At 52.6% G+C, this 25,839-nt stretch overlaps 9 protein-coding genes across 9 annotated transcripts; 5 read left to right on the plus strand and 4 right to left on the minus strand.

Moving 5' to 3' along the window:
* Positions 1-1,075: 1,075 nt before the first annotated feature.
* Positions 1,076-3,430, plus strand: AYO20_05948 (hypothetical protein; the record flags this gene model as incomplete). Its single annotated transcript, XM_022644239.1, has 1 exon — positions 1,076-3,430. One exon carries the CDS (start codon positions 1,076-1,078, stop codon positions 3,428-3,430), a length of 2,355 nt encoding a protein of 784 aa, XP_022499765.1.
* Positions 3,431-4,047: 617 nt separating this feature from the next.
* AYO20_05949 (hypothetical protein) lies at positions 4,048-5,118 on the minus strand (the record flags this gene model as incomplete). Its single annotated transcript, XM_022644240.1, has 1 exon — positions 4,048-5,118. The coding sequence occupies one exon, from the start codon at positions 5,116-5,118 to the stop codon at positions 4,048-4,050; it is 1,071 nt and encodes a 356-aa protein (XP_022499766.1).
* A 983-nt stretch (positions 5,119-6,101) lies between these two features.
* AYO20_05950 (hypothetical protein) lies at positions 6,102-7,049 on the minus strand (the record flags this gene model as incomplete). Its single annotated transcript, XM_022644241.1, has 1 exon — positions 6,102-7,049. The coding sequence occupies one exon, from the start codon at positions 7,047-7,049 to the stop codon at positions 6,102-6,104; it is 948 nt and encodes a 315-aa protein (XP_022499767.1).
* A 1,355-nt stretch (positions 7,050-8,404) lies between these two features.
* AYO20_05951 (hypothetical protein) lies at positions 8,405-10,111 on the plus strand (the record flags this gene model as incomplete). The annotated part of the gene is made up of 6 exons (XM_022644242.1): positions 8,405-8,776; positions 8,839-8,849; positions 8,898-8,907; positions 8,956-9,091; positions 9,420-9,464; positions 9,552-10,111. The coding sequence occupies 6 exons, from the start codon at positions 8,405-8,407 to the stop codon at positions 10,109-10,111; spliced, it is 1,134 nt and encodes a 377-aa protein (XP_022499768.1).
* A 742-nt stretch (positions 10,112-10,853) lies between these two features.
* On the minus strand, positions 10,854-12,045 carry AYO20_05952 (hypothetical protein; the record flags this gene model as incomplete). The annotated part of the gene is made up of 3 exons (XM_022644243.1): positions 10,854-11,635; positions 11,711-11,897; positions 11,953-12,045. 3 exons carry the CDS (start codon positions 12,043-12,045, stop codon positions 10,854-10,856), a joined length of 1,062 nt encoding a protein of 353 aa, XP_022499769.1.
* A 667-nt stretch (positions 12,046-12,712) lies between these two features.
* AYO20_05953 (hypothetical protein) lies at positions 12,713-13,181 on the plus strand (the record flags this gene model as incomplete). Its single annotated transcript, XM_022644244.1, has 3 exons — positions 12,713-12,742; positions 12,791-12,957; positions 13,013-13,181. 3 exons carry the CDS (start codon positions 12,713-12,715, stop codon positions 13,179-13,181), a joined length of 366 nt encoding a protein of 121 aa, XP_022499770.1.
* A 1,425-nt stretch (positions 13,182-14,606) lies between these two features.
* On the plus strand, positions 14,607-16,095 carry AYO20_05954 (hypothetical protein; the record flags this gene model as incomplete). Its single annotated transcript, XM_022644245.1, has 3 exons — positions 14,607-15,345; positions 15,523-15,683; positions 15,844-16,095. 3 exons carry the CDS (start codon positions 14,607-14,609, stop codon positions 16,093-16,095), a joined length of 1,152 nt encoding a protein of 383 aa, XP_022499771.1.
* A 2,621-nt stretch (positions 16,096-18,716) lies between these two features.
* AYO20_05955 (hypothetical protein) lies at positions 18,717-19,656 on the minus strand (the record flags this gene model as incomplete). Its single annotated transcript, XM_022644246.1, has 3 exons — positions 18,717-19,121; positions 19,174-19,415; positions 19,470-19,656. 3 exons carry the CDS (start codon positions 19,654-19,656, stop codon positions 18,717-18,719), a joined length of 834 nt encoding a protein of 277 aa, XP_022499772.1.
* Positions 19,657-23,186: 3,530 nt separating this feature from the next.
* AYO20_05956 (hypothetical protein) lies at positions 23,187-25,836 on the plus strand (the record flags this gene model as incomplete). Its single annotated transcript, XM_022644247.1, has 4 exons — positions 23,187-23,422; positions 23,495-23,834; positions 24,544-24,875; positions 25,041-25,836. The coding sequence occupies 4 exons, from the start codon at positions 23,187-23,189 to the stop codon at positions 25,834-25,836; spliced, it is 1,704 nt and encodes a 567-aa protein (XP_022499773.1).
* Between the last annotated feature and the right edge of the window lie 3 nt (positions 25,837-25,839).

Below are 25,839 nucleotides of genomic sequence, written 5' to 3' on the forward strand. Positions count from 1 at the left end.
CCTCATTCTGTCGACACTGTGAGATGAATTCATCATCAGCATCGATCGGGCATTCGCATGGGACGCTCCTAGCAGCAGAATGTTGGGGTCCAAACTCTACCCTGTAATGCTACTCCTCTTTGCTGTTCATCAACTGAACTTGGCTGCTTTCTGGCTGAGAGGCCGAGATGTACCAGTGCGAACCACCTGTCAACGATAGTCCACGGGAACGAAATGGTCGCAAGACTCAGATAGAGAGACCTTTGGGGGCCAAAAAGGAGAGTCCTCTTGAGCCTCGCTAAATAGCAGAATCTCGGTCGATGTTACCTACTCCTCACTGAGTGGCGGCGCAAGGATGAAGATCAGGGACAAAAAGGGCTGGGTAGAAGGACTTGAGAGGGACTCGCACGTTCGTCGCTAGTGAAAAAGGACTCGCACACTTTGAAGCTAGTGAAAGAGAAGAGGACTCGCACATTTGAAGCTAATTAGCGAAAGCAGCGAGGAGGCCATTGCACTTCTTGTGCCAACTACGGCTCTTTGTCATCGCTGCTTTTATATCCTGCCATGTCAGTTGACTTTGAGGGCCAAGTATCACCATTGTGATTGGTCCCCACGAAGATGACAAAGCACACTCAGGTCGCAATTCACTCCTAGTACTACTAGCCCGCACGCGGGACAGGGTGAGAATAGGGCGGCATCACCCTACACCGGGTACAAAGTGAGGCGCGGGCAGTTTGGCGCGCGCTGCCTCGAGGGGGCTTGGGGGGGCAAGGGGGACTAGCAATACACAATGCCCAAGACAATGCACAAACGCTGAAAATCTGCCTTATCTGTAACCGAGCAGTTTGCGCCTCGAGGGTTTTATCCCCAGTGGGAATAGAACACGCATGATGGCGGCAGGGCGGTTCCAGGCACGGGCAATCTTAAACAGTTTCGTTCCCCATGGTCTTGAGAGAAAAACTGAACCAAAGATAGACAACTATCATCAGGTGAGAGGTCGTCCGCCGGGTCGCCAAAAGCCTCGTCCAGCAGTTTGGCTCACCCCGGAGCTCTAGGATGTTGGCCAACTCGTCTTACACGGTCAGACGGTGTGAATATGGCCACCCCCGACTATGCCCTCGGGGCTCCCACCTCATACAAGCCCAATGATACTGTCAACGAGCAGCAACCTTTGAAATCGAGCCCGATATCACGCCTGTCCGAGGTACGGGTCGACCAGCCTCGACCATGGAGGCCTCTTGCTGTACCGACCCTGGTTTTGGTCGTCACCTACTGTGTTTTGGCTGGTGCATACGCCTTTTTGGCGTTCCTGTGGTACTCCGGCCCAGAGCAGAGGACCTGGCACAGCATCGTGCTCTCGGGTTGGGCGGCGAGGAGCGTCGCATTGTGTTCGGTGTGCATTCGCTGGGCTGTCTCGATACAGGCTACCCTCTGCACCTCGATCCTCGCCTCGAGCTTTCTGGCGAAAGGAGCTCCCCTTTCAAGCATCCTCCAGCTCTCCACCATGCGCTATCTCAACTCGGGTCCAGGGGATATTGCGATCCTCGTGGCTCAGAAATGGCGCCACTTGGAGATCCCTCTCGTCCTCGTCGCTCTTACCTCCCTGCTAGGATGCACCACTCTGCTATCCCAGTTCAGCTCTACACTGCTGCTGTCGGATCTGTCTGCGGCCCCAATCCCAACATCCTTCAATATGACCGCCAGCTCACTGGGCTTCATCAACGACACATACGGCATGGTCTGGCTGAACGAGATACCCAGGTACAACGACGCATTCCTTAGTGGACAGCCGTCGTATCCCATCTTCGCAGAGTCTTCTCGCCCTGAAGAGGCAGTGAAAGAGCCCGAAATTGATGACACAGGCCCCGTCATTCGGTCATTTCTGCCCATAACGGCCGAACAAGGTCGTACTGATCTCTTGGGATTTCGGGGGAATGCCACGATATATGACGCCCGCGTCGTCTGCATCCGACCAGAGTTCCGAGATCTGAGCTTGCTAGGGAGCAGCCGGGGAGGCAACAATCTCAGCTTTATGGGAACAGTCCGTCCCGTCAAGTCGCTCGGGCCAATGCTCATCCTACCCCCAGATGGCAACCTGACTGCATTCAACTGTTCAGTACCCGAGGTGTCCCCGATCGCCGTCACAGCAGGATCGGATCAATGGTCAACGAGTGTTTGTCAGATCGACCCCCATGCTGGCGGTCTCCTAAGTGCCGTCGACCCGGCATACAATACATCGCTGCAGTACTACGTGATTGATTCCGACAGCCCATTCGACGGAAAGTGGTGGGCCCGCGAATTTGAAAACATGACCTTTGTGACATGGATCCCGCTTGGACATGCTTATCTCGTCTTGAATTTCACCAACACAGCGTTCGACGTTGGTACAGTTGGATTCTCGACGATTTTCTGGAATGCAACAACGGATTGGCAGTTCGACCCTCGCAACCAGTGGGTTCGAATCACGTCCGCTCAGCCCGACGGGGCGCTACAATACGACTCCAGCGGTCATCTCGTCCCCGTACCTCCCTCGAGGCAGGCCCGGTCCATCGATGCCAGTATCTGCTACGACGGCTTCTTTGACACCAAAAACATCGTCATCGAGGCCAATCGCAGCAGGTCGACTCCCGAGCCGGCGGGGCTCAGTGGAGGACTGCGACAAATCGGCGCTTCTTCTTCTTCCTTGGAACGTGAATCCCTGGAGGACCGAGGCGTTTTGCGACTCTCGGAAAGCGAGCTCAAGCGCCAGTTCGACATGGACCGCGACGCCGTGTATCGGAACAACAGCTACTACGACCAAGATTCATTGGCAACGCCGAACCCCTTTTCGCTCACGCTCAACTTCTACCGCGTGTGGTCCTCGACATACTTTGGCGGGACGTGGGCCCCGAACGTCTCCCGAATCCTTTTTTACCAGGATCCGTCGCTCGTGGGCAGCATGCGCAGCGTGAGCGAGGAGCGCGTCGACCTCTTCCAGCAAGTCCTGAAAACCACCGAATCACCCGCACACGCGCTCCAGGCGCTCCTGCACACGGTGACGGCGGACGGCTTCTACCGGTTTCTGCCGTACTGGGACGTCCCGTCCAACTACTCGGCGAGCTTTTCCGTGGCGGCCCTGCAGCCGACGCGGTCGCTCGGCTTCTTCGTCGTGCTCGGGTGCCTGGTCGTCCACGTCGCCCTCGTCGGCTTCATCGCCCTCTCCCTGTCCGGCGTCCTCAGCTTCCGCGCCCAGTCGGCCTACGCCTCCATCAACAACGTCTGGCAGGCGCACGCCCAGGTCCTGAGCCCGCAGGTCGAGGAGATCCTGCGCGACCCCGCCACGACAAAGACGTCCGACCGCGAGATCAACAGGTCTCTCAAGCGCCAGAAGTTCCACGACGAGGCGTGGGTCTTGTCACTCAACGAAGAGGACGAGCAGGGCGCGGTGCGTCTGAGACGGAAGCGTACATGACTACGAGGTACATGAGAGGAGTGCTCTATTTTCGAGGCGTATATTTTTCGACATATAATTCTCAAAATAATCTAAAAAGTCCCACCGAGGAATTCCCAGTGTAGGAGGTCCGAAAGACTCGACTCACGGTCGTAACACTATACTTACCTCGTACTGAAAGAAGTAAAACAAGCATACGAGCATAAGGGCACAAGAGAGGGGATTCTATCCATGATTGGTTCGTATCGATACAAGCATTTGGTATTTTGTATTTTGTCCATTTTAGGCTCAAGATATTATGAGTTTATTCGAATACCCAGAAACGATCTGCACCTCTAGAAGATTAAACTATGATCAAGTGTAGGGAACCGACGAAGTACATAACAGGATGGATCCCGTAGAGTATCATGTTCATGTCAACGATAACTCGTCTTTCTTGACATTATGTAAAAGGTTTTCTTCTTGCTATATCTCGGTATTCCTCGCGCTATACATAAAATGTCTGGGTCGATTGTATATTCTCCTCTTTCTCTTCCTGGCCATTCAGGTACAAACTGGGAGCACGATGCATTCACTTGTACTGACTTAGAGTCTGCGTATGATCGACACCTCGCCAGATCTCAAACCCTAAGGTCGAGTCAAGATGTGTGACGGGGATGCATGCGAGGCACCTGACGACGGTATGCCGCATCTGTATAAGGGCCGTCCGTGATGTTCGACCCGCCAGATATTGGCTGATAGACCTGAATACCTCCAATAAGCCAGTAAGCCTCTTTGAAAGCTTGCGGGTTATTGGCAACATAGTCCTGGCAAGTCGGGGCCAATGTCGCGCATTCCGAGTTGGCCCAGTCCGCGTTCGTCCAGTCTCCGCACAGAGCGGTGTTGATGACGATTCTGAGATTGGAAAAGTATTCGGACAGCGGGCCACCGTCTGCGGACATGAAGTGAGCGTCAGGGGTTCTCCAGGTCTCTGGGTTGGGACTGCCACTGAAAGCGTCGGCGGGAATCTCGCCACGCCCAAAATTCCAGATGGATATCCACTGCGGGCCGTATTCGGTAGCCACAACACCTCCGCCATTGTCGTTGAAGGCCTTGCCGAACGAGTTGTTGGTGCCTGACGCCGCGCAGCCGGGGTTTCCGGTGATGTCAGTACTGCAATCAAGGCTGGCCAAAGTGCCTTGCATTTGCATTCCGGTGACATTCGCAACACTGGGGTCTGAGATGTTGGAGACCATCAAGTGGGCTTTCGTATGAAGGACCATCTTGTTGACGGGTTGAAGTGAGATTCCTTCCAGAATGTCAATCTCCCCGTTATCGGGCCACTGTGGCCCTACTAGCCAGTATGCCGGCCATGACCCGCAGATGCCTCCTGGCATATGTCTAATATCAGCGATATGCAAGGATTGGTTGAAGACTTCCTTGGATTCAATGCGGGTGGACTGCCTCCCGCCTGGGGCAACACTGGACGAGTCGACTCCGAGATAAACCACATTCTGGAAAGCGTCGTTCGAGGCGAACCCTGCCAATCCAGTATTATTAGCTCCAGCCAAATCCTGGTACTTCACAAAGCCATGTGTTGGATCGGGGTCTGAGAAGAAGTCGAAGTGATCGAAAAAGTCGGAACCGGAGTAGTTTTGGGAGATTTGATACTGCAGAGCTTGAGAAACTCCGACGAAGAGTCCCACGAGCCCAGGTACAGTGAGTGACATTGTGTTATGAATTCGGTGGAAGGGTAGGGTTGATAGGAGCGCCGATAGTTGATTAAGCAACGGTGATAGGTTGTATGTGCGGTTTGAAAGTGGCTGAAGGTGATCTCGGCAGTGTTGGTCTTTGGAGAGGTAAAAAGAACTGCAACATACCTTTAGAATAGCCGCAGGCATATAAAGGCTGCAAAGACAAACAAAGGGTTATCGTTGTCACAAGGCAGTCCAAAGGAATGGGGCACATGATAATGTGTGATATAGTGATAATGAAAGAGGTGCCATTGTTGTCGCGTTTTGTCGAGGGCTTTATATCGGATAAAAGGTCGTCTGAACAAAACACCTGTTGTCCAAAGCAAACGGGATAGTTCGTGTGACCCAACACAAGACCACAAGCGGTTTGCAAAAGGGGGTGTTGTTTCCAAGGAGGATAGCTCATTAGTTTGTCCCTCGCCGCCCACATCCAAGTTTAGAAGACCAACGTTTGCACTGATCATCAACCTGCTCCTGGGTATCTGCAGCCGAGCAATCTTATGGCATCAGCCTTTAGCTCTAGCTACAGAGACATAAACGCGTGGCATGTGGCGGTTGAGGCCCTGTAGACTGTGTCACCGGCGTTGAAGCTTGGATCATATCTCGCAAGTCTGTTTGATATCGAACGGGAATAGGTCTCGAGGAGTGGATATAGAGAGTGTGACACCGTCTTTGGCGATTTCATGGCGCATCGGCCCCATCATACTGCGCAGCCATATACTGTAAGTTGATGGAGAGTGGTGGCGCCTAAGATATCATTCCTGAGTGAGCTCAATGTGGAATGCCTCACCGATCCAGTTAGAGCAATGGTGAGGGACTAGTTCGTAGTAATTCTGCCATCATCTCCTGCGACGACTATGTCTGGTTGCATTGATTCAGCCCTCGACAATTGTGACTATTCCCACACAGACTGAATTCCCGAATTCAACTGCGTGATGACATGCCAGCGATGGCGTGACTCAACCTCGTTGATAGTCTGTCGTGGCTCCCCCTTGCGGTTTGCGGTTGACGTCCGGTGGCTCGAGATCGTAGGCATACATGTTCTCTGGATCAAACTTCTCTTTTCCTGCACCGTAGGACATATTTGCTGCTCTTTGTTCTGGAGGTAATGATGATCCGGACGACGTTGAGGGGAGGGAAAACTCAAATTTGGCCGCTGCTTCTTCCACCCAGACTTCCATTTGCAGCTCTCCTACCTCAACACGGCGAACTGCATGTGTTCGTGGGGACGTAGTGGTCGATCCTCTTTCATCTTTTGCGGATCCTGGGGTCGCAGACGACGGGTTTGGCTGTGGTTCTGCCGCAATCCACTTGCGCTCTTCCTTCTCAATTCGCCCTACGGGACGATCCGCCCTGTCCTTGACCTCAATAGCTAGCGTGAAGCTGCATTCAGGAGCACCAGGGCCCTCAGGGAGGGGTCTAAGTCGGGCTGCCGATGTGCTAATCCGAGACAAGGTAGCGCGAAAGTTGGCTTCTAAATCAGCCAGGTTGACTTGGTCACTCAGCAGGTCGCCATCATCGGGCGGGGAGGACTCGAGATGGATATTGGAGGCATCTAGACCAGTCGAAGAAAAAGAGCCGAGGTCAAATGTCCAGCGTTCGAGGACACGGTTGCTTTCACATTCATAGATGCACAGCAAAACCTTTTCGACAGTGTTCTTGTCGAGTTGATCACGGACTGCAGCGACGGCGTCGTTGACCCACGTACAGACTGCAGGATGACGATTCTGGCGAACGGGACAGTTATATGCCCTGGCGGCGAGAAATGAAACCGGTGGATAGATTCGACGTAGATAGAGGATGTGATGAGTTGCCACAGTCAGGAAAGAGGCGAGGGTGTCGAAGAGGGCTCGACGCGTAGAGAGGAAGTTCGAAGATGTAGCTGGGTTTGGTAGAGGTCCGGCCATTAGGGATGCGCCAGTCGATTGTGCCTCACAAGTCTCAAAGGTACAAACTGTGGCGGGAAGGTCGACTGAGATAGTGAAATGGGAGTATGTCTGGGAAGTGGGTGATACGGACGAGGTGAAGTGGCATAGAAATGTGCCCTTGCTGAGCTCACGTCGCCATTACTCTACCTATCGTAGGAACAGCGACCCCCTTTATGCCCACTGCTGAAGGGGTGTAGGTCAGGCATATCTGAGATACATGTAGTTACTCGGTACATATCAATAGATGGCATCAGGCAACAGAGCGCCAAGACGCGGAAAGACGCGCCAAGCCAGTCACGCTCTTTGAACTCTCCGCTTCCCGCATTTTGTTCTTCTCTCAACTACACTCGCCACCAGGACTGACCTTCATACCTTCATACCATTTTACGATCTCACGAGAAGGCTGTAGCTTGTCCATGGGATGCGGAGGGGCATGTCCCTGCTCAGTTTCGTCTATCATACTTTCGGTGCATGGCGCGTGCCGCCTGCCCAATGCGCGTTCCTCCCGCAACACATGCATTCCAGCTTTCAACGCAATATGGGAGGGTGATGATCGGATGAAGATCCCTCTAGGCTCTGATAGAGTCGAAGTGAATCATGATGGCCGCATCATTGACCATAGTTCCATTCTTCATTTGGAACGCCTTCGGGTTGTCCGGGCCACGAGGCTCCAGCCTCTGTCAGGCCGTTTATTGGTATCCTGCCGAATATATTCAGCTCTTATATCAGGTTCTTCTGTCTGCGCTTGTTTCCTCTCTAGCAGTTGTTGTATCTTTTAGTCATTCGTTTCAGTCATTCATTTGCTCTTGAGTGAGGCTTTGCATCCATCCACAATGCTTCTGCTGGAGATTATCACTGTCTGGGTCTTGACTCTGCTTTCCTTACTAACCAGAAATACTTCCGCAACTTATATTCCCAGTGCTGTGGAGAACAGAATCGTGAAGAAGTCAACGCAGCCTATTCCCCGAAATGTGCTACGGCGAGCAGATCAGAACTGATCGGTTGAAGTGGTTGTCACAGAAGTTCTGGTCTTGGTCCCTGTGAGTAAGTTCCATGTATTCTTTTCCCAGTTGCTAAAGGGGTTTCATAAATACACATTGATTATTATTTTTACGCAAATACCACTCTAAAGGTCTATGACTACCTGACGCTGGACATCACCAACGCTCCCACAAGCTCGATGTTCATAACACAGTCAAACCAAATTCCCCAACTCCCTTTGGCGCATACCACGTGAGTATTTGATTCCTTCACCTCCAACGCCTACTGACTGCCTAAGCCACTCATCTCCCTCTTTCTCCTGCGTGGAGAGTTATTCATTCATGCTGTCTCAGATGGTGCTCCAACCTCAGGGTAATAATCGCTTCAGAAAGCGTCAGGGAAACGTATTCCTCGGGGGAACCGGTCAGGCTACAGATAGCTGCCAGAATGCCGTGGTCTACAATCTGGTCAATGGGCAGCTGTTTGCGAACTCCAGTGCCGGAGCCTTGCAATTCGGCACCACTTCTGGAACGACGTATGCAAATTTTACAGCCAGTGCCAGTCCCGGAGACATAACCACTGCCTTTTCTGTTGACACTCAAAACAATCTTATGTGGAGCAATGCCGCGTTTTACAACAACAGGGCAAGATTTTGTGTCCTTCCGGACAACACAATTGTGGCCGTCTTTAGCGACCCGTTGGTGGCGCCATCCGATTGTCTTTTTGTAAGCCTGAGTATGACACGAGTTAGTAGCTGCGCTGCAGCTGTGGGAGCTCCACAACTAAGTGGTTCATCAGGTAAGTCTCGAACATACCGGCTACGCTTTGGACGCTGACAGTTTGTAGGGCCGTCGGGGTAAGTGGAGTGTTGTCGACTTTCGTTCCGTGGTTGGACTTTGTACAGTCTCGCTTCGGCCGAAAGTGCCCTGCAATGTCGACGTCGGTTGACCTTCAAGCTATCCTTAATGCTCTGGATGTTCTCATACTGATTTTGGTCGTCTTTAGCCCTTCGGGCCCGACAGGTCCCACAGGCGCAACTGGTAAGCAGGCAGTCCTCTTTTGCGCATTTCAGGCGTGTACGGGGCCACCTAAATTAACAATATCTTCCCAGGCGCGCAAGGAGTACAAGGAGTTCAAGGGTTACAGGGTAGTATTACCCACATTCCAAGTTATCCAAGTCCCGTTTTGAACCAATTCACACGAGACCGAGTCCAATTCTATCTGCTACAGACGAAAGAGTCCTGTTTGGACTTGCCGAAGGGCCATCGTCAGTGGAAAAGGTCGGATGAACGAGGACCATTCCGCACCTGTGATGTTTACCCGAGATTTGTCGAAAGGAGACATACTGACGAACACTTCAATATTTAGGAGTACAGGGGGACCAGGGTGCCCCAGGTCCGACCGGAGCTACTGGTAAGTCACTCGGGGAAAACGTTTTGGCGATGTGCCTGAAAAACCTTCCATTCTCTTCTTGATCGTCACTCACGGATCTTATTGCAGGACCAACAGGTGCCACCGGTGCTCAAGGGCCCTCTGGTCCCTCTGGTCCAGCAGGAGCTGCTGGCCCTACCGGAGCTACAGGTGTCACGGGTGCAACGGGGCCAACCGGACCCGCGGGTCCTTCTGGACCATCAGGACCATCGGGCCCCTCAGGCCCTGCCGGGGCGACAGGTGCAACAGGGCCCAAGGGCGCAGACTCGATCCAATTCGCCTACCTGGGATGCTGGGCGCAGGGATGCAACTCAGCCGGCACGTGCGTCGCGCTGGGGAACTACGGATTCGACAGCCCGAGCACCAACGGCGGCTTCAACGCCACGCTGACGGGCAGCGCGACGGCCAACATCGACGCGCAGTGCGCCCGGATCTGCATCACCAAAAACGGCGCCAACTTTCTCGGCACCGTCAGCGCCGCCTCCGGGGCCACCGCCGACTGTTACTGTGGCGCGGCCATCACCGGCACCGTCACCCTGCTGTCCAACTGCGTTCCGTGCTACGGGCAGAGCGTGGGCCTTTGCGGCAGGTCTCAGATGTCGATCGCCGTGTATGCGAGGGCGTTTTGACACCGTAGAGATATTCTGACGACTACCTTCTTCCTGGGCGATGAGTTTGGTATATAGTACCTCGGTCCACCTTTTTTACCTTTGCCACGCTGGGGTGCTCGAGAGGATTCTTCTGCCTTTCGGAGATGTGAACATTGCGCAGCATCGTGTATGATTCCGACCTCGCAAAATCGGAGATGGCTGATGGAAACGGTTTTATGATCTGGGACTTGTCGACAGCATTTGCGTCCAAGAAGGGGGGTTATATAGGACCAATACGATCAGGCGCATTCGAACAGAATTGTCTGTCAGAGCTCTAGTTCTTCTTTTTCACTCTTTGGATATAGTTAGCCCCCCATTCAGAATAAGTTACCACGCGGGATGAATCTTCCGAGTCAATTCAGGAGTGAAGCGACAGCCTCGCGCTGGTTCGTTCGGAGATCGGGGACCGTGGGCACTTGTGGGGTTTCCCTCTTCGCTCTAGGTCCGGCGCAGAGTTGTGCATGCTGTATGTACAGTATCCCACGGCACGGACACAACACATGCACTTGGGAATGAGGTCAAGGTGCTTGTGTATTTCGTCAAGCCGCATCCGAGGATTCCGGTCGAAGGGTCCTACACAGCAGCACATCGCCGGCACTTCACTATTCAGAAAAGAGGGGAGGGAGAAGGGTGGGTGGAAGAAAGAGCGAAGAGGGATCCTCTCGGAATCCAGGTCAACAGCTCAGCTCATCCATTGCGTGTCTTGATATGTTCATATACATCATTTGGTCTTTTTGCTGTAACCATTTGCGCTCCCATTGACACTCCCATTGGCAGCTTCATGGGCACTCCCGTTGGCAGTTGCAGCACCGTTTGCCTTGCTGCTCTCCTTCTCCGGCGGATCTGATACTCTCACGATTTCTGGCAGCGTGAAAATGCTCGGCCAGACCATCTGGAAGTGCTCTTGATCTCCGTTTAGAATGTGTCGAAGGTGTATGCCCCACACAATATAGCAATAAGCGCCAATGCCGGTCATGAGATGCCACCAGCCATGTCCCTCGAGGAAGAAACCCCACGGCATGCCGATACTCCGCCTCCAACGTCTGAGCGTGGAACAGTACTGATTATCCAGATTCCAGATGTAGAAGCCGCCAAGGAAGACGCTCACTCCAAACGCCACCAAGCACCACATGGTTCTTAGGATTTCCAGGTCTCGTTTATTCTCATATTCTTGTTGTTCTCTTGAAACCTCCACCGAGAGGCCTAACCTCTCTCGTTCGAGACGGTGCTTTTCTTCGGATTTCCTCAACGACGGTCGCAGACTCGTTTCCATGCTGTAGACACTGCGCACGACGATAAATACGGTCAACAAGGCGTAGACAATCTGGTGAAAGGCGGGGTCTTGGAGGTAATGGTAGTAGGCGGTAATAAAGGCGCAGAATAGCACTAAGAAGACGCCGAGATAGACTTGTATCTGTCTAGGTTGCGAGTAGGATAGGGAAGCAAAGGCCATGAGGCAGGTAGTGTATATCATGTTGAGCTCGTCAACCAACTGCCACGGATCTGGGGATCAAGGTTGGGTCAGATCCAGCAATCGAAGAGGGGGGATGTACTTGATCTTTGCATGCACCAACGTACATTTCAAGGTGGTGTGAAACATGAAGCTGCCAAATCCAACCAGGAAATATCCAAAATATGCCACTTGAAATACGGTATCGTGTCCATGTTTTCTGCAGCTCTGAACTCCCTTGTATGCCAGGTAGATGAACATGAGGTTGGTTAGAGTGTTGATGATCTCGGCGGAGTAGTACGTGGCGTAATAATCCTTCTCGTGTCAGCCTCGACAACTCAGTACTTCAAGAGAATAGCGTCCGCCGTACCTCTTCACACCACTGTAAAGTGCTCGTGACGGGATGCCAGTACCCCGGCTGGCCTGGCGGGGGATATGGGATGGAGGGAAGCCATGCGGGCATTCTGGTAACGAGACAGATGCTGTACAGATTCTCGGTTGTTTCGAGCCTGGGAGTTAAGTCGAAAACATAGCGCCCAGGAGGTAGTTCCCAGGATTATAAGAGGCACCGGTCCTCAGTCAGGGAATTAATGGTGGCTACGGATGCGGATGGAAAAGGTGGGTTTCACAGTTGAGTAAAGCGAGGGCTTACAACGCACAAAAACGTTCGCGGTGGAGCTGCGGTGATAAACTTGTTTATCTCGCAAGCGGGCAAATGACACCCAAATGACGTCGCCGGGCCCGATGCAGCTTAACTAGGGCTTAGCTAGGTAGCTAAAGGGCCTAAGGAGGAAGCCTCAGGCAGATCATTTGCTGCCCTGACACGTGAAGCAATGCCTGGAAGTCCAGGTCCTGAACGGCTCAAGACCCCCAGGGGCGATCGCAGCCAACCCCTCGCCACCTAAACTTCGGAAAGCCGACGCCTGCATCGGGTCTAAGCAGCCCCTCGGTAGTTACCTGGGCCCTTGGTACCCCTCGAATGCTTGTGGGCGTTGGCTGGGCGCGTGTACTCCAAGTTGCCTAGAACGGTAACCCTGAAGCGCGGATGTTGTAATCTTCCAATCTAGTCAAACTGAGGCTCAAAAACTGTACATCATCTTCCACTGGCTAGCACGTTGTATTCATCCAAGATGGCCATTCCCAATGCTGCGTTGCAAAAGGTCTGATCCCTCTTCACCAAATCGTCCATCTCTACTCACCACTAGCAGTTGCTTCAAGAAGTCGAGACTCAAGCGCTGCTTTCCCAACAAAAGATCACGCAAACGCAGGCAGAATTGAGTGCCAAACGGAGAGATGCTCGACTCAACCAACTGACAGCCAATGAGCTGAAATCCTTGTCACAAGACACAAATGTCTATGAAGGGGTTGGGAAAATGTATGAAATTCCTTCGCCAACGGCCTGCGCTTTCTCTGACAACTCTGGCTCTCAGGTTCATCGCCGTTCCTCCGTCGACTCTGAACAAGCGCTTGGCTTCCGAGGCAGCATCTCTGAGCAAGGACATCACGGATCTGGAGAAGAAGTTACATTACCAAGAGACTACATACAAGAACAGTCGACAGCACATTGAGAAGATCTTACAGACTGGTGGTCGATCGTGATGGGCCCTTTCAATTGAAGACCGTGTGGGTTCCACGCAGGCTAGATTGTTCGAATGCTAACACACCCGCTGCACGAGGAGGGCATTCCTGGATCAAGCTGCGCTCCGGCATTTTCCTGGGCGTCACTTCCGCGACGATGGGGTCTTGGTTTCAACTGAATACATTGGCAATGTCGCTCGAGCCCGTAGCTTTCAGACAATCACGAAAACATCACGAGACGAATTCTTGCGCCAATATCCTGATTCAAGAATACGTCTTCATCGGTGTGATCGCTACTCAGGCTGATCGCCGATATCTGGATATCTTGCCGCTGGAGGGATGATTTTGTCATAAACATACGCATCTCCTCCAGAATCCTGGCAACGGATCACGCCTACAAGCACGTCGCTGACATAATAGCTAAAAGACCAACACCACTGCTGGCCAACGGGATACGCCCGCCATTCCCCAGCGAACATGCCTGAATATGCCCGAGGCGGCGGTGGCAACTCTGACAAGATGTGGAGAGTCAACTGCTGCTTTACTCGTCCATGCACCACGGGGACTGCTTGTAATATCGGATGCTCCTGGCACCTGTCGGGCCTCAAGACGAGCAAGCAAAAGACCACCTTTTGCACCAAACCTAAGCATGTCAAATGACGCAGGCTTGAGCAGACGTGCATTCAGGCCTCCATAGGCCCACCAAACCACGGCGGTCCATTGCCGCCAGATTGGTTTGACTTAGGGGTGGAAATTGACACCAACCTTTTATGCAATCGATATACTTGGCATAGATATCCTCCGTTTTTCAGATCGTCAGGTATTCGTATAGCCATCAGGCGGCCTTGGTGTCCAGGAGACTGCTCAAACAAATCTCAGACCTATTTCACACAAGAGGCCTGGCGGTACGACCTCGTGATTTGTTTCAGACAAAAGGGCCATGGCGTTACGAACCTGAAATTTCGTTTGACAGGCGATCATTGGATCGACCGGGGTTTCGATTGACTCAGCTCTCGCCAGCATACCATACATGACAGTCGACCTTTTTAGTCCTCCCGGCCCCCAAGTTTTGTTTTGTGGGTTGCGATCCAGGCTCAAATTGGCCGCACTGGCTTGCTGCACGAAAACGATAAAAGCGAGCAGCCTCCCCACTACAGAGCTGAATTACCGTGATTGATTTTTTTTCTTCTCTTCTCCTCACAACTCCCCAGCGAACAAGATCGACACCGATATCACCAGATCGAAAGTTTGTTTAGTGGTTTGGACGTTATCCTTCCAACTATACACCGTTGTGACCGTTGCGCCCCGGATATCCATCAGCAATCGGGCGTTTACCCCACCGCCACCGCTCCTACGATCTGATCCGTGCCTCTTGTGTCAGGGCTGAAAGTACGCTAGTAGTTGGAGGGGTACTACGGCAGTACGGCTGCAATTATCGAGACCATTATGCCCTACTCCCGACGCTCGTCGGGGTCTGACCGGGAATATGTGTTGATGCCAGTCCACAGTGTCGCAGGCAGCGAATATGGAGGACGAGGTCGCCGTACCTACGAGCCGCCCATTGAGGTGAATAATTTCCTCGAGGTGCCACAAAGCCGCCCTCGTGCATCCAGCCAAGGCGCAGGCGTGGCACCTACGATTGTCAATATAGGTGCAGGTGCCCTCTCTGAGCGAGGTGATCGTGATCGTGATCACAGTCGGAGTCGCAGTCGACACCGCGAATATCGTCACCACCGTTACCGCGACGGGTCTTCCAGTTCCAGCTGCTCGAGCGACCGATCAAGATCACGACACCGTCGTCACTCCAGTCATAAACCAGCCAAAACCAAGCCGATCGAAGAAGACGATCTACCATACAAATTCCGAAAGGAACTCGACTTTGCCCGCATGTCACACCGAGAGGAGGAGGAGAAGCGGATCCTCGATCGGATAAAGAAAGACCGCGAGGAAGAGCGAAGACGATGGAAGTTGGAAGAGGAGGAAGAGGCTCTACGGAGAAAAAAGGAGCGTGAGGCGATTCTCTACGAGGCTAAGCTGGAGGAGGAGCGCAAGAAGAAGGAGCAGGAGGAATTGAGGAAGAAGATTCTGCGGGACGAGGAGGAACGTCAACAGAAGGAGAAGGAGAAGAAGAAGGCCGAGGAGGAGGAATTCGAGAGGAAGGTCAAGGAGAAGTTCATGAATGCTGGTATGCGCAGACCCTATCGCCGTTACTATTACTATTAGTCGTCCCTAGCCACGCATGGTCTCTACGAGCCTTGCCATGGTTCAGGACGAAGCCCTCCCTGTTGGGGGGTGGCTTGGGATTGGGTTGATTTTGGATTGAGCACGAGGCTAATCTGTGTCACTCTTTCTGGAATTACAGGTTACAGTCCAGAGTACATTGACGAGGTGCTCCACAAGAAGAAAGCCGAGCGTGCAACACTGGCCATCGACCTCCACCGCCCGACTTACATCAAGGTCAACCGCAAGTATCTCCTTCCGGATACGCTGGATCATTATGGGTTGCCTTGGGAATGGGATCCGGTATGTACCACTCATCTTTTCCCACATGTTACACGCTGTGTCTTGCCCAGGCTGCTGTTGTCCGGTCTGTGCTCTGCTCAGCATCGCCGACAGAGCCGTGTAACCAATTTGGAGGTGTTGTCTTGCTAACTCATCCGTTTTTCACATGGGTGATGTGCAGCGCGACGAAGAATTTATCATTATCAAGAAATACATCGACCACTCGCTACAAGACGAACTCTTTGAGCACACGCGGAAAATCAAGGAGCGGAAACTCATCACGGGGCCGTATGTCAAGGAGACCAAGACGATCACGACACTCACGCCAAACGACCACGCGTTTGTGAAGAAGGGAGACAAGATGTACGTGGTGCGGGAGAAGAGTAAGAGCCGCAGTCCGGCGGGGAAGAGGACGAGCTGGATGTTTACTTGAGAGGTGAGAGAAGCAGCAAGCGTGGAATGTGGTGAATGGGAATAGACGGGTTGGGATTGGGATGGAGATTGGTATTCTGGGTACACTTTGACCTACGGGCCACCGAGCACTGTTGTTGACATGATTTATGGACGCCTCTCGACTTGTGTGTTGTGTGCCAACAACCAAAGGACGACGTAATGACATATACGAATTGCATTGGGGAGAAATTGGGATTTTTGTTATTATTCGGGACCCAGACAGGCCCATGTTCAATGTACTCGGGTACTCGCTCTTCTCAGATAGTGACGATGGTACCACAGGGTGTTTTTGCTGTCTTTCTTTCGCATATACGGTTGAAGAATGTTTTCAAACACCACACCTACCCTCCCTTGACATGAATACAGAAAGATCAGGAGTGGCACGAGGACTGACACCAGTATTGACATCGCTGGTAGGGATACCACAAAGTGTACCAGGTTGCATGTCGGGATGCAGGGCTCTACTCGGTACAAGGTTTAGATTACATGGATACACACAAGACAGATACATGGACAGAGAGGGAAGTGAGAAGGGAGAGCAGCGGGGCGGGAGATGAGGACGGATACTGGAGTACGTACGGAGTACTTACGTACCGAGTGCCTACCGAGTGTCTACTGAGAAACTTGCTATCGTATCTACCTATCACGTCTGTCCACGTACATGTACACATCCACATCGGGTAACAGGGAGGGTCTTCAGAAGATGCGGCTCTTTTTCCTACCTTTAGTGCCCTACCAGCCTACCTAGGTAGGTACGTACCTCGCCACCCACTCGCCAGATGTCTTCCCTCCAGCGAAAGCCGAGAAAGGGAAACAGTTTCTACACAGTCCGTCCATCACTCCTTTTCATGCACTAGGTAGTATCATTACTGGGCATGATCACTAGCCATGCCATGTGCTGACATTGCCCACCCACTCGACCTATGTACCTCCAAGGCTACGAGTATCTGGTCCATAATATCCCATCCGGGGGGTGACTTGTCCGCCTCGCTCTCTCACCGTGGCAGTCTGGTTGAAAACTCAACCCTGTGGACAAGTTATGGCAGTGGTGGTAATGGCAACGGCTACGAGGGGCTGGAGGGGCAAGAAGGGCGGCCGGCGAGCGGGTGTGTGATGGCTGAAGAGGGAGTGATAAGCGGCAAGCCGCGAGGGCCAAGGGAGATAAGAGTAGATGCACAAGGACACGGACGAGGGGCAAGTAGGCAGGTAGGGAGGTAGAGAGAATGAGGAGGGAAGGATGGGAAGAGGAGCTGAGAGCTGAAAGCTCAGCTGCTCCTCTCTACCTCAGCCTTACTTTTCAAGTACAAGTACAAGTACAAGTATGCAAGGAAAATATATCCGCCGGGCCGCAAGCCTTGTAAGCACGGCTGAGTACCAAGTACTTACTCTCTTGTAGGTACCTACATAGATACCTACTAGGTAGGTAGGTAGGGTGAGGGGGTGGTGGCTTTCCAAAAGCTTACAACACAACAACCCCACCCGAGTGGCGATTTTCGCAATTGCTGGACCACGAAATCGACCTGCGACTTGCCTTGCTGGGTATCCAGATGTCCTGATCGAGGTAAGGCACAGATGGTACATGAGCCACGGACGATTTAGGGGACAAGGTACTCGGTAAGTACCTTGGTGTGCATGGCATGGGGGCGTAAAGAGGAGGAGGAGGAGGGGTCAGGAGTCAGGTAGGGGGGTGGATGGTTGGACTTTGGTTCGCGCAGCGTAGCGTGCGTTTGGTGGCTTGTCTTGTCTTGTCTTCTCTCCTAACGCGAAGGCAACAAGGTAGACCGGAAAAGGGGAGTGGGGGTTGGAAAATGATTCCAAAGAGGTTGAAACCAGACGTGGCCTAGTACAACTACAAGTACATAGACATAGACATACATCCAGGAAGGGTACGCATGGCAACGAGCAAAAGTACAGCTACAGGGACAAGTACAAGTAAAGAAAAGTCGACAAGGCATATCAATACCCGTAGGATACGAATCCATAGAGTGGTGACGGGGTACACAGCGAGATAGGTGCACAGAAGGGACAGAGGTACAAGGAGAAAAGGTGGGCTAGGATGAGATGGGTGGACGAGGGGTGGACAAGGGAGATGGGACAAAAGGCCCAGAGCGACAGTGGCAAATTGCCGCAAGAGATACAGTCGGAAACAACACACATGTCAAACAGATAGGCTGGTCGAGACCCTAGACTCGTGCGTCCCTCTTCCCCTACTGGTATAACCGAACGGTGTCACGGCGTCGCTCTCCGTCTGACTGGCTGGGGTGTGAATCCTCTGCCTCTTGGAATCAAGCTTTGAAAAAGAAACACTGCGGACCGAGCACCGCTGCATGACAGACAGACATCAAACACTGTTCAGGGGTCGATTGATTGCTGTTCATAACTCATCACTGTCTGATTATTTCTTGCCATCTGGGTCTGGGTATCTGTTGCAAGATTTAAGAAAAGCAAAACATCCACGGCTCCCATTGTTGGTCCCTTTGAAGCTCCTGGTCACCACTGACTGAAGTACTCAAAAGTGTAGTGGCATGAGATCAACCATATCATCATCGTTTCCCTCACTAACCCTCAGATATGTTTCCCTTCCTGTTTTTTGTCCACACTTCAGATAGCATGGCCTTGTGTCATGGCAGGGTGATGTGCCAAATCTGGCCGGTTGAGTTCAGGGCTCATGGCATATCGCTCACTCTTAGGGCTTTGGCTGTACTTGGAGCTGGCTCCACCAGGGCTCTGCACACTGCGGACTAGAGGTTGATCTTGTGGGAAAGGACTCGAAATGGCCAGGTGCATCTTGGGCGTCTCGGCCATGTTGGCACGATCCGTGTTCTTGCGAGAATAATACGAGGGCAATGAGTCTCGCTTGCCTAGGAAGAATGATCGGTAATGACTTTTGCGGCTCGGTGGTTTTGGAGTAGAAGCTTCGACGTCTGCTTTGTGTGATGCGACCGCGCCGTGAGATCGGACTTGTCGCGCTGTGAGATGCGCCTTGGTGTCTCTGAAAATATAGCTCTGCAAGTTTGGGTCAGCGTCTAACTCTGATTTTCCATGCCTATCTGCTTACTGCAAAGAGGTTGATGAAGCCCATCACAAACACAATGATTCCGGCTGCTATCACCAGCCGCCAGAATGGCAGACCCAGGCTTTCCTGACTGGTGGCGTGCTTGTTCAGATTCCCAAGAAGACTGTTCCCCAGGAAGATCATTGCAAGCCCGAGCATCACAAAACTCGACCGGGCGCTGAAGAGAGGCCAATTCTTGGAAAAGAATGACTTGAAAAGAGAGAGTTCGGTGAGGATGAGGAATCCTGACACATCTTAGCACCACATCCCAGCCGCCACATTACAGTCTGGGAACTTACCACTCATGACGACTCGGAGAACGTGCTCGCAGGCATCGAAAAAGAAAAACTTGGACACAATAAAGGTCTTGACCAGCATGACCGAACTTGCCGCGATGACGGCCAAAAGAGCAGTTATGTTCATCGCTCGGATGATGTTGAGCACAATGTAGCCAGCGCCGGCCAGGGTTCTGCCGAAGAAGCGCATGTTGCAGTTTGCTTTGGATTAAGTCGAATGAATACCTGTCGTGTAGGTTTTGGGAGATGATGATTATTTCCAGGTCAGGGTATCATGAAAATGTTCAGGGTTTGTGTAAGAAAAGATATTTGTAGGCTCAATTAACAGGCTCGAACGCTTTGATGAATAGAACAATACGATGACAGCAGGCTATTGAACAGCCAGACCATCAATAGAAGTGAATGTACATGGGAAAAGAGGAATAGTGGCCAACACTCGAGGAGGGAGCGGCAGAAATGAATTATTCTTCAGCGGTCTTTTTCCATCTTTTTACCCATTGATCTGGTCTGGAGAGAAATAGGGTCTCAGAGTCACCACCGTCATAAGCGCGAGCGCGAGATGAAGCTGTAGTATCTGGTTCGCATCACTCACGGGAAGGACGTGTCCATTGGTCAAGTTGGTGTGCCGTCGGAGAAGTCTTCAAACTCGGTTTCAGAAACGAAGACGCTCCCACCAGTGGCGTTATCCCGAGAGATCGAGTCAAGTGATGCCCAATTCGGTCCAAAATCATGCAGCTGTTGCAGATGCCATGTCTTCCTCAGGCTGGGGAGAGACGAAAAGAAAGAGTGGCTGAGGTTGAACGACGATTCAGGGTTGACCAAACCTGAAACGCACTTGAGAGCGCGTTTCCATTTTGGGGACCCTTGACGCCAAGTGCATCTCAGGTATGCGACAACCTTGTATAGGATCTTGGGAGAAACAGTCTGTCGCCGATCAGAATGACACTTTACTGACAAAGAGACCGAGATTGTCGTGTAAGTGAAGAATGTGGAGGTGGGAGAGCGAAACAAAGGTGCCTGTGGTGTAGAGCTGCCTGCGGATGAGGCCGAGTCGGTGCGCGATTTCTTTTTTCCGTCCGAGAAACTGCGGCTCTGTGCGAGGCTCATCTCACTCAGACTTGCGGCCTTCACCAACTAATTTTGGTCTCCCTCTCGCGCTCCCACTCCTTCACCCTCATACTTCTCGCAGCTACTTAGCGACAACGCAACTGCACCGTCTCTCGTATCCCACTCCAACTCAAACCAAAGAGTTGCCTCTGTCTCACCCATCACAGCCATGACTCGAGGAAACCAAAGAGAAAAGGCTCGCGAGAAGAACATCAAGGAACAGTCTGGACAGGTGCGAATTGACACACCTTCAGATTTGCGCCCTGCATTGTCGAATCAAGACTGCGGAGCTGTGTGGAGTTGGACTAACAAGTATCCGATTACAGAAAAAGAAAAATACACAGTCCGGCACCGAGTTTCAGCGGACGAAAGAAGCCCAAGCAGCCATTATGCGAGAAAAACAAGCAAAAGGTGGGCACACAGCGACATTCCAGCTTGTGTACACGAGACAACCGACTGACCAGTCCGACAGCGGCAGCTAAAAAGACCGAAGAAGGGTCAGGCAATGCAAAGAATAAATGACACGGCCTGAAGAAGGGTGGTGCTACTGCAATTTGCTACCTGAGAAGACTGCAAGAGCTCTTTGGCACACCCTTGACGAACTTGAAAGGCTTAGCGAGGAGTCTGTGTGAGGCGCAGGTAGCGAAGAGCGTTTGGAATCTGGAGTTGGCTGTACAGCTGGGCAGCGCTCCCTCATCTTGTGCAGGGTCAATCATCAAACCAGGCAAAGAAACACTTGATGGATTCTCCATGCTCTCTACATATCTAGCCGCATGTTGGCATCTCCCAATTCCAAGACGTGATTTATTGTGAGGTATTCATGCATGGACCCAGTTCGAGTTCGCTCTTCAACACAACGGAACAGAAAGGCAGAGGGACACAGGGTAAGGCTTTTTGCTATCTTGAGAGAATTATTTCTACAAGAGAATTCCACAAAAAGGTGCATTTGGGCACATGCAACTAATCATCATGTGACTGGGACAGTTTCCCCGCCAAGGCCCCAGATATCACAGATTCCAGCATTCGTCTCAGGCAGCTCAGCCTCGAGTTGATCGACATATGTGCGGTGACACACCCTTCTACCAAGTGGTCTTTTCAGAACGATGCCTTTCTCGACCACCGAGCCGACAGGTCTGAGCCGTCTCAGACAAATCAACAGGAAAAGCTCGTCGCTCAAAGAACAGGCATATACACCCAGATTTGTATCGGGACATCTTGAGGCACTCTATCGGTTCCTGCGGCTCCGTCCACGCGTCTGGGTCTATACCCAGGATGACTGTGAGATTTGTCGTTCTTACTTTCCGTATCCCAATAACAATATAAGTGGAAGGCTCGGGAGACTTGATAAAAGTGATTGGGAACAGCATAACCCCGATACACGACTGACTGAGCCGCGCCAGCAAGACATCTGCTGCGGCTGTCGAACATTATGCTTTTTCATGGCTTTCCTCGGCTTCTTACGGGACAAAAAAGGCATTACCGCAGCCAAAAATGTCATGTTCAACCGTGAACGCAATGCCCGCGGTGCGTACATTCATGCATATATCCAAACCACACCGTCTGAGGCGGTACATATCGAGCTGGAAATCTTCAAGATGCCTGCAGCACGTCAAAAGACCGTCTTGGCTCCAGTGGTTGTCTAACTTTTCCGAACCCGGCCATGGTGATGACTTGCCTTTCTTCCTCCAAAACTCCCCTCGGCAGACTCAAATTTCCGCAAACACTGGTTCTCCAGAAGCATTCTCGAGGGTCTTCTCATGGTTCAAAACATGCAATGCCGATCATCTAGCCTGTGGGAATGGCGCTGTCGCACCTTTGTTGCCCACTCGAGTGATCGATATTTCAAAGGCAGATCAGCTAGCATTGGTGGAAAGCAATGGAGCTCGAGGGCATTATCTCTGTCTCAGCCACCGATGGATTGATGCAGAACACATACCACGATGTACCCTGCGCAATATAGACTCTCTCAAAGAAAATATTCCTTGGACTTGGATAACGCCGACTTTTCAGGACGCCATCACGTTTGCCAGGCAGTTTTCAACCTGGCATCGGACCGAATATGCTGACCCGATGCCGATCCGATATATCTGGATTGACAGCCTCTGCATCATCCAGGATAGTGTCGAGGATTGGGAGAAGGAGTCAAAATTAATGGGTTCGGTCTATGAAGGAGCCATTCTGACGGTAGCGGCAGCTACTGGGCAAAATGCATGCTTCTCGGTAGCTGATCCAACCCACAGGGGGTTTTGCGTCTCTGGCATTCAACACGACAAAACCAGAATCTACGTAAGAGAGGTCCTAACACACCCCGACTTGAACTGTCCGTCTATACGATCCCTTACGTCCAAAGCGTCTACATTTTCGTTGGACTTGCTCACTCGAGGCTGGGTACTGCAAGAGAGACTCTTGTCTCGGCGATTTGTCCTCTTTACGCCGCTAGAAATCATGTGGGAGTGCCTCGAGAGTTCGAATTGTGAATGTGGGTTTCACCAAGTCCCTAGGGCTACAGACCCGGACATCACGAGAACCGAACCAGCCCTCAACTTTTCTCATGACGTACAAACTTGGAGAGAATTAATAGCATTGGACGATCCCAGCCATCCCAATGCAAACATGCCTTTCAAGATCGCGTATCACCGCGCTTTGAGCGGCGGAAGTGCCCAAAGAGAGCGGAACATCCGAAACTGGTGGCGTGCCCTGGTTGAGATTCACTCCAACTTGGGTCTGACAAAGGATTCTGATAGAATACCTGCGCTCATCGGACTTGGTAGTCAGGTATCGAGGATCTGTGGTAAGCCGGAACCACGATTTGGGCATTTTCTAGACGGTCTTCCATTGGATTTGGGATGGTACGTCGCCCCTGCAGACAAGCAAAGACAATGTCCTCTGGATTCTGTACCATCTTGGTCTTGGGCACACAGCATAAATCCGGTTCAGATGCCACGGGAAGTTGCCGACGGCATAAAGGTACACCCGGTATTGTTGCTTGAGCCATCACAACTCCTCCCGACCACACTGAGACTTCAATGCACCGTCTTTAAAGGCTTCAGCGACAAATTCAACACCCCCAACTTCCCCTTGACTAGAAGGTACTTGGCGGACAACACCTCGTCCAGCGCAGTAACGGAACAGGAGCCACACTATATCCTGCTGGTGTCAAGGGAAGAAGACCACACATGGCTTTTCATCCATGTCAAACCTGTCGACCCGGGAAAAACGCAATTTTACCGTCTAGGGCAATTGGAGGTCCTGGCACCAGAAGTAGGTTCATCTAACAGAGTCCAAATACCTGATGCCGAAGCTCTGATGCGCGCTTGTTTCATTTCGATAGAAACCATGGAGATTGATTTAGTCTGAAGGTTTACAGTCTCCTGTTGTTCAGTAGGTGCTCAGCGTGACTCGGAGTGGCTTAGATAATGGATTCAGTTACACCCACCCTCTGGGATCGGACTGGATTTGAGGAATATGTGTCTATAGCATATGTGATATAGGTGGAAAAACGCTTAGTCACGACTATAAGGCTACTGCGCTATGATCCAGCCTTGCTAGCGACTCAGGTACCAGCCTCGTCGGACTTCGGAGCATTGTTGTTCCGTATCTGTTCTTGACACTCCTAGTCTCAAACATCAATATCACCCCTACATACCAACAGACCCAGATACGCACGCCTTGCCACTCATTGGACACGCAGGCAGTAGAAACCGAGACACAGTTGAAATCTTGTCTAAACACAATCCCTTTACTCATAGCATGAGTCTCGACTGTCCGCTTTCAGAGCCATGACGCTGTGGAGCAGGTAAGCCTCCCACTCTTACAAACACACGTACACCCCCTTCAAGCCTCTATCCCTATTCCTTTCCGTACCCTCGAAAGGGGTTTTCGTCACCTCACCGCCCGCGAGAAGGAATAAAAAGTCCAGATTGATTAACATATCCACTGGTGGTTTCTGCCTGAGGAAAACAGCGTAAAGCCATTCTGGCCTCTCCTGTTCACATTCATCCTCCCACGCGCCATCAACTACTACGCCGCCCTTAAGACCGCCTACCGCACCAGACCGCCGCCGCGCCCTCTGCCGAAGCGGACCAGTCGCGGGCTGAACGCGCTCTTCGTGTCGATTTGCGTCTTTCTGTACGCGTCGTGGCCCCTGAGGGGCGATATCGCCGACCACAATGTCTTTGTGGCCACGCAGTCACGGCTGTCGGTGCCGACCGACGTGCTGTTTGAGCGGTTGGCCATGTTGCGCGAGAACGGGGTGCTCTCGGCCGCGGACGAGGCGTTGAGAGCAAAGCTGACTTCTCCCGCGTGAGTTTCCCTGTCCTCCCTATTTCGCGGAACAAATCACGGCGGTGACAAGGAAACCATCGCCTCCACGATCCACCGCCACTCAATCTAGATTCCTCAGCCAAAAAGAATGACAGATGGATTATGATCTATGATATGGAATCTAACAGTTATACATTGTGACAGCCTTCGCCAACTCTACCTCCGCTTCGGGCCCTCGACCCTCCGAGACTGCCTGTTCTGCCACCCCGACGACCAAATCTCGTACCTGCTGTACCACCTCCCGACCAACACGGTGCTCCCGCACCTCTTCCACGTTTTGTGCCTGGGCCTCGCGACCTCGGAGACCGTGGGCGGGTACGAGGCGTCGACGTGGCGCCGCGCCGCCGTCTTTGGCGCGCTCGTCCTCGCGGGCGCGGACGTGTTTTTGACAGCGACATACGCGCCGCCCGTGGCGATCAGCACCGTCGCGCCCGCGGGGACGTTCTGGCTCGGCACCACGGCGCGGTACCTGGGCCTGTGCGCCTTCGACATCGCGGTGGCGCTGTGCATCTACGTGTCGGCGACGGGGCGGTTCTACCTCTTCCCCTCCACATCAGCAGGTGGGCCTGGTTCAGCGGACGCGGAACTCGCGCGCCGCCGCGCCGACGAGCTCCTCACGCAAGCCAACCTGGCGCTGCAGATGGCCGCGACGAATCTGCGCGCGTACTCGATCGCACGTAACGCCGTGGTGCGCAACCCGGCCCTCAAGGACCGCGACGACGCGTACTGGCGCGCCGTGGTCGCCGTTGAGCGTGAGCGTGAGGGCGAAGGCACGGGTGTTGGTGGTGGTGACGACGACAACGACGACACCCTCTACGAGGACGAGGAGGTCCAGGCCGCGGTGGCACGCGCGTACGGCACCGGCGCGATCAATATCGCCAGTGTGAGGAGGGAGGCTGAGGCGTTTGTCCGCCACGCGACGAGGGGGTTGGATGGGTGATAC

The sequence above is a fragment of the Fonsecaea nubica genome, assembly GCF_001646965.1.
Source record: "Fonsecaea nubica strain CBS 269.64 chromosome Unknown Scaff36, whole genome shotgun sequence".
Lineage (NCBI taxonomy): Eukaryota > Fungi > Ascomycota > Eurotiomycetes > Chaetothyriales > Herpotrichiellaceae > Fonsecaea > Fonsecaea nubica.